This window comes from Homarus americanus, unplaced genomic scaffold (genome assembly GCF_018991925.1).
Source record: "Homarus americanus isolate GMGI-L3 unplaced genomic scaffold, GMGI_Hamer_2.0 scaffold25013, whole genome shotgun sequence".
NCBI lineage: Eukaryota > Metazoa > Arthropoda > Malacostraca > Decapoda > Nephropidae > Homarus > Homarus americanus.
Window position 1 is genome coordinate 1,761,535 of NW_024722158.1, and position 7,349 is coordinate 1,768,883.

General features: G+C 40.1%; 2 protein-coding genes across 2 annotated transcripts in view; one reads left to right on the plus strand and one right to left on the minus strand.

Moving 5' to 3' along the window:
* LOC121862075 overlaps nt 1-7,349 on the minus strand; it is a 132,555-nt gene that overhangs the window by 8,538 nt on the left and 116,668 nt on the right. The gene's annotated exons all lie outside the window — the stretch shown is intronic.
* Nucleotides 18-3,022, plus strand: LOC121862078 (gastrula zinc finger protein XlCGF26.1-like). The gene has a single exon (XM_042360020.1). It carries the CDS (start codon nt 560-562, stop codon nt 2,153-2,155), a length of 1,596 nt encoding a protein of 531 aa, XP_042215954.1. The 5' UTR covers nt 18-559; the 3' UTR covers nt 2,156-3,022.

Sequence of the window (7,349 nt, forward strand, 5' to 3'; positions counted from 1 at the left end):
TATATCAGCCTGAGTATTATTGTTTACCAGCCATCACAAGTACAGTAGTATATCAGCCTGAGTATTATTGTTTACCAGCCATCACAAGTACAGTAGTATATCAGCCTGAGTATTATTGTTTACTGTACATCAGAGGAACTGTACATATAACAATAGTGTACAGTATATAATTTTTGTACACTTCCCTGTTGAGTGTTTTTATAGTGTATGTTGTAAGTCATAAACAGTGTTTGTTAATGACAAGTATAGTTATATGTGTAACTCATTCTTTATACCATTTTTCACATTTAGTTCAAAGAGGTATAGAGGAACCTTGTTAATAATGGTGTAGTCACATCACAAACTGGATCTTCCATCACACTTACCTCCTCACTGTCCTCCCATCTCAGCATCATTACATCAGTGTAAGTAAATCACATTCACTAATTGATTTATGTTTCAGTTTTCATTGTCAAATATAATTAACAGTAACAAGACATTAATAGTTCTTGTAGGAGGAAACAGTTTGCCAGTTAAGTGTCACTAAAACCTTTGAACACACAATACACACAGTTTTATAATGGAAGGTCACTCAGAGGAACAGTCAGAGTCTCCCAGAGAATTGTCTGTAAAATCACATCAAGTAACACATGTGAAACATCATATAGGAGAGAAGCCTTTTGAGTGTACAGAATGTTTTAAAAGGTTCTCAATTAAATCTTTACTCATAAAGCATGAGAGAGTTCATACAGGAGAGAAACCTTATCATTGCTCAGAATGTCCTAAAAGGTTTTCACGTAAAAGATCTCTCGTATATCATCAGAGAGTTCATACAGGAGAGAAACCTAATCAGTGTTCAGAATGTTTTAAAACGTTCTTAGATAAATCTTCACTCAGTAATCATCAGAGAGTTCATACAGGAGAGAAACCTTTTCAGTGTACAAAATGTATTAAGAGGTTCTCATATAAAACTTCTCTCATAAATCATGAGAGAATTCATACAGTAGGGAAACCTTATCAGTGTACAAAATGTATTAAGAGGTTCTCATATAAAAGATCTCTCATAAATCATGAGAGAGTTCATACAGGAGAGAAACCATTTGAGTGTTCAGAATGTTTTAAAAGGTTCTCATTAGAATCTTCACTCAATAATCATAAGAGAGTTCATACAGGAGAGAAACCTTATCAGTGTACTAAATGTTTTAAAAGATTCTCACATAAAACTTCTCTCATAAATCACGAGAGAGTTCGTACAGGACAGAAACCTTACCAGTGTTCACAATGTACTAAAAGTTTCTCGGTAAAATCTTCTCTTATAATTCATAAGAGAGTTCATACAGGAGAGAAACCTTATCAGTGTACAAAATGTTTTAAAAGGTTCTCACATGATTCTTCTCTAGTATATCACAAGAGAGTTCATACAGGAGAGAAACCATTTCAGTGTTCACAATGTACTAAAAGTTTCTCACAAAAATCTTCTCTCATACATCATAAGAAAAGTCATACAGGAGAGAAACCTTATCAGTGTACAAAATGTTTTGAAGGTTTTTTACTTAAATGTAACTTAACAACACATATGCGAACACATTCAGGAGATAAACCATTTCAATGTACAGAATGTATTAAAGGCTACAAAAGTCAAGATGCTTTAGTGAGACATATGAGAATTCATACAGGAGAGAAACCTTTTCAGTGTTCACAGTGTATTAAAAGGTTCTCGGATAAATCTTCTCTCATAAATCATAAGAAAACTCATACAGGAGAGAAACCTTATCAGTGTTCAGAATGTCATCAAGGCTTTTCTAAAAGGTCTAACCTAGTAAGACACAAGAAAGTTCACTCAGAAAAACCTTTCCACTGTGTAAGATGCATGAAAGACTTTATAGAGAAAGAGAGTTTAATATTACATGTAGATAGATGTTACCAGACTGACCAAGTGGTCAACTCTCATCACTATGAAGGTGAAAGTTGCCAGGATTTGCACCATGACTTGAGCTTGTCTTGCCAACCAACAGTGGAGATGTGTGTTTCTGAAGGAGTGAAAAAGGAAACTAATTATGATCCACTCTCAGTCATTTGTGAGACAGAAGCTTCACCAGGGCCTGAGATAATTGACCAATCTTCTTTAAAGATGGAGTGCCTGGAAGAACTAGAATTTGTTAAGGAAGAATTCTGAAACTGTTATTGTTATTGATAGTCATGGTAGACTCAACCTTGGTCGCTCTAAAATCAATCTTTACAAAATTGTGAGAGAAAATGTGACGTGAAGGATGAAAATTTTATGACCCCTGAGACAACTGAGTGACAGTATTCATTCTGAAATTCATTGCCTCCTCCCCTCCCTTCCCCAGGAATGTTAATTTTTTTAGTGGCTGTACATATATTAATGAATTATTATAACATGATAAGATTATAATAAAACATTAAACCTTGTACAGTGTCTGGGAGTAAGGAGAATTGAGTGGCGAGCGACATGTTTATTCTGTAGAGACTGGAATACAACTGACACTCATAAGTCATAACAACTGCCCGTGGCTGCCAGGCACCTGTCGAACATCTCCACTGTTGCAACACCTGCCACCACCGCTGCTTCTGCCATCACTGCTGCTACACCTGCCACAGCTGCTGTAACACCTGCCACAGCTGCTGTAACACCTGCCACAACACCTGCCACCACCACTGCTCCATTGGTGGCTCCTGGCCCCTCTGCCACACCTTCAGCTGCATCTCAGGCAAGGTGATGACAGGGTCCACAGGCCAAGCGACGTAAAGTTTTGGATACAGACCGACGCCTTGATGCAACACAGCCGAAAGAGAATCCCGGACAGGAGACGGCTGCTGTGTTACCTGAGGCACGGCTGTAAGAAGGATACAAGTTACATGTGCCTCTGTGTCTTGGATATTGCTTCATTCAGTACCACACTGAGTGCAGTCTCCTGCCATAAAGAACATCACACACACACACACACACACATATTCCTACTTCCTAAGCTCGCCTATGCCTCCCCTACCTGGTCTTCCCCCTAAATGCCACACAACATAAACACCAAGAAAAAGTGCAACATTATTCTCTCCTCTTCCTACTTCACATAAGAAGCGCTCAACACACTGACCTTCTCGGCTCTTTCTGACCATCACCACGACCTCATCTGCAAATTTGGTGAGAAGTTTCTGCACCATCCTCGACACCGACTCCTACTTCCACCTGAGATCCTTCGTCCACGAATAGTTGTTCAACAGGCGAACTGCATCCAGCCCATACTAGCATGTACTGATTGCTATAAGAACAGCCCAGTCCCAACCATTGTAAATATTATCAACAACTCGTAGTAAAACCAGTGTGTTCACTCCCAGCCAATCTTACCTCTTTGCACTGTCACTGTGTTGAAATGCCCTGTAGTTTGAGCTTCTCCCCACCAAGTTATTATATCTCAAATTTGTATCACATATGTTACTTGTATATTATTTATCAATCAAGTGACCTATTCTCTAATTACAATATGTAACTATATTTTCAGCCTTCTGGTTGCCATGCTCTTTCAATAAACTGTCAATTATTATTATTATTTTTATTACACACACACTACTATTACTACAGTGGGCCCCCGATTAACGAACGCAATTGGTTCCACAGAGTCGTTCGTTAACCAAAAATTTCATGAACTGCATCTATTATTTCAATGGGATATTGGGTCATTGGTTCCAACTCGCAGAAAAAGTATTCATACAAAGTACTGTATACTGTACCGGTAATAGAATTAACAAAACATTAAATATAAACTTAATACAGTACTGTACTGTACAGTATACTGTATAATAATAAATAAAAAACAATAGAGTACAGTACTGTATTTTAGCTTACAGTACTTTGAGGTGTGTATGTCGTATTCCCGGCAACTTTGTTTACATATCAAACCGCTGACGGTGGAAGCAGTCTATGATGACATGCCATATTCTTTACAGAGTGCATTGGTTCTAATGTCTTCTTCATGTTTCATAATAATTTCTGCACTGTATATTATCAATATGTGAACTAAATTTCAGAATAACCAATAATTTTAATGTAAAAAAATGCTAAATTTTCAAGAGCACAACTTTCTTGATATTTACTCCACTGGAAACGAATGTAAACATAAAACCAATTACTGTATTGGCGGACTAGCTGATCATCTGATGCGCACAACAAAGCGTGATTCTCGTAAGGCTTTCGTTAATCGAGGTTTTATTCGTTAATGGAATTGAAAATCCTTATGGGAGCTAATTCGTTAAGCAAAATTTCGTTAATCGAGAGACCACTGTACTGTGATCCCTCAGTTAACGAATTACCTTCCATAAGATTCTTCACTTCGGTTAACAAATTCCTTACAAATTTTTCCCAACATGTTTTCGCCTGCATTTGGCTACCCACCAGCTGCAGTATTAGTCTGCCAATACAGTAATCAGTTTTAGGGCTTAAATTCCTTACCATTTTAGTAAATACCAAGAAGGTTGTACTATTCAATAATTTTAAAAGTTTTATATAAAATTTTTTAGTCATTTTAACAATTATTGAACATAATTGAAGTACAGGAAACTAGTGTTTTGCGCGCCAAACACCCACTCAATACACCAAGCTTGGCGTCAGTTTGTTTATCGGTTCAGAGGAAGGAACATCTTGTTTGAGACATCAACATAAATGCTTTTTTTCTGTGTTTCCAGTCAAATTATTAGTCATTTTGAAATATATTTTACACACAGTGGGGTATGCTATAACGAATCTAATTGGTTCTAGAACCTCGTTCGTTATAGCAGTTCGTTATAGGATTAATCCGTTCGAGGCCCCCAAATACAACCACTTAACACTGAAAAATTTCTGTGGAAATTATAAAAAATACGGTACTTTATCTTACCTTAGTGTTGTTAGCATGCAGGACAGGAGGCAGAGGGGGAGGGGGAGGAGAGAATTATGGAGAAGAGGTGGAAGGAGAGGAGTCATCCTTCCTAGCCCTCTTTGGTGACTGTCTCACAGGCACTTTGTCTGTTTATTTATAATTTCTTTCTTAGTTTCAAGGGTTATTAGCTTTCTCACAAGCTTTTGACGATTCATTGTTACAATTGTACACTTGTATAACAAATTAGTTATGAAAATAACATGAATTTCCACATCAAAAGACGAAATTTCAACAAGTTCAGTGGTGCACTGACTACACAATGAGCCAGTATGGCGCCTGACGCTCTTGTTGTGAGTCGCGGTACAACAATATTCATGCGCCAGACGAAATAGTCCGGTATTCATCCGCGTTTGTTGTAGGAGTTTCGTTCGTTATAGCATGCTCAAGTTTATAGGTAAAACCGTTCGTTATTGGAATACTCGTAGTAGAATCCGTTCATTATAGCATACCCCACTGCAATAATATATAGCGCAGTGCAGTGTTGATTTAAAGAAAATAATCTTGCATTACACCGGGGCGCTCTTGCTTAACACAATTGCTCAAGGTATTGGATATTTGGACCCATATTCTAGAACGGGGTGGAAATATCGACAATATTTACCTAGATTTTGCCAAGGCAGTGTACCCCACGAAAGGCTGAAAATCAAACTGGAAGGGTACGGAATTCGGGGAAATGTCCTAGTGTGGATAGAAGACTTTCAACATGACCGCAAGCAGTATGTGGTGATTAATGGCACGAAATCGTCATCTGTACCTGTAACAAGTGGGGTACCGCAGGGTGGTGTATTGGGCCTGCTGTTGTTTGTTTGTTTCATAATTGACATGCCTGACGTTGTACACTCCTCCATACAAATGTTTGCCGATGATGGCAAGTTATTTCGGGAAATTAAGAACCAAGCTGACTGTGAAGAGCTGCAGAAGGACCTCTGTGGGCTCCAGGAATGGTCGAAGAAATGGCTGCTGAGATTCAATGTCACGAAGTGTAAGAGGATGCACCTGGGGCGTACCAACGGTAAGGAGGCGTATCATATGTCCCAACGGGATGAAGAAAATGCACTAGTTGAGACTGTGTGTGAGAAGGACCTAGGTGTGTATGTTGACAATGAGCTGAAGTTCTCGGGCCATTGTGAGAAGAAGGTAAATCAGGCAAATAAATTATTGGGTCTTATAAGAAGGTCGTTCAGATATCTAGACGGTCCGTCCCTCGTGACGATCTTCAGGAGTGAAGTGCTTCCCCATCTGGAGTACTGTCACCCCATCTGGTCCCCGAGATATGCTAGGGACTGTCAGTTGGTTGAAAATGTTCAAAGGAGGGCCACCAAACTGGTGCCTGCACTTCGGCACCTCAGCTACCCTGAGAGATTGGAGCGCCTGAACTTGCCTAGCTTATACTACAGACGGGCAAGGGGGCACCTAGTTGAGGTGTATAAGCATCTCAGGGGGCACTACTCAGTTGAGTGTCCTTACTTGGAGCTGGCAGACGCTCGCCCCACAAGGGGTCACAGCTCAAGATTGAAGAAGCCGCAAGTCCAGAAAACCATGAGGGCAAACTTTTTCGGAGTGAGGGTTGTAAACTCTTGGAACAATCTACCAGAGAGTGTTGTGACGGCACCGAGTGTGAGCTCTTTCAAGAGAAGACTTGACCAACACTGGAGCGGGTTCAGGTACATTCAGGAGCCGGTGCATGCCCAGTATTTGCCAACAGTGCGTGACAGAGATGTGACCGATCGCCCGGGCGGCTAGCGAGCCGATCTTTTGGTGAAGAATATAAATGAAAAGAGACGTGACCGATCGCCCAAGCGGCTAACAAGCCGATCAGTGGCGAAGAGGATAAAAGTAAAAAGTGAACTAAAATTTTATGGGTGAAATGGCAGCATGAGGTGACACCTCAATGCCTTCTCTTCTCCCTTCTCCTCCACCCCCATTCTAATTCCCATCATCATCATCATCAACCAGGAGCCTTCTACATGCACACCTCAAAGTAAGTGTACTTTAATGCATTTATTTTTAGTTTGTATGTAATTTTCGGTGAGCTGGAACCAATTACCCAAAAACCCATTGATACAATGGTTTCGGTTAACGAGCAACCTTCTGGAACGAATTGTGCTCGTTAACCGAGGGACCACTGTAAACGTGTAACTTTGTAGATAATTTCAGCTCCCTACAGCTGAAGGCACGGGTATGGAGTCTGTCAAAGGCTTGAGGTGCACATCTGATCCGATGTTGAATCTCTTCATCGATGTCTGCAATGGTGGACAGGTGGGAGCCTAGATACCGAAAGTGGGCAACATTAGAGAGGGTAGTACCGTTAAGCTGGATGGATGGTGGAGATGTGTCTGAACCAGGGGCAGGTTGAAAGAGAATCTGAGTCTTAAGTACATTCACCTCAAGGCTGAAGTGTACATATGCATCTGCATTGGTGTTCAGGATCTCCTGTAG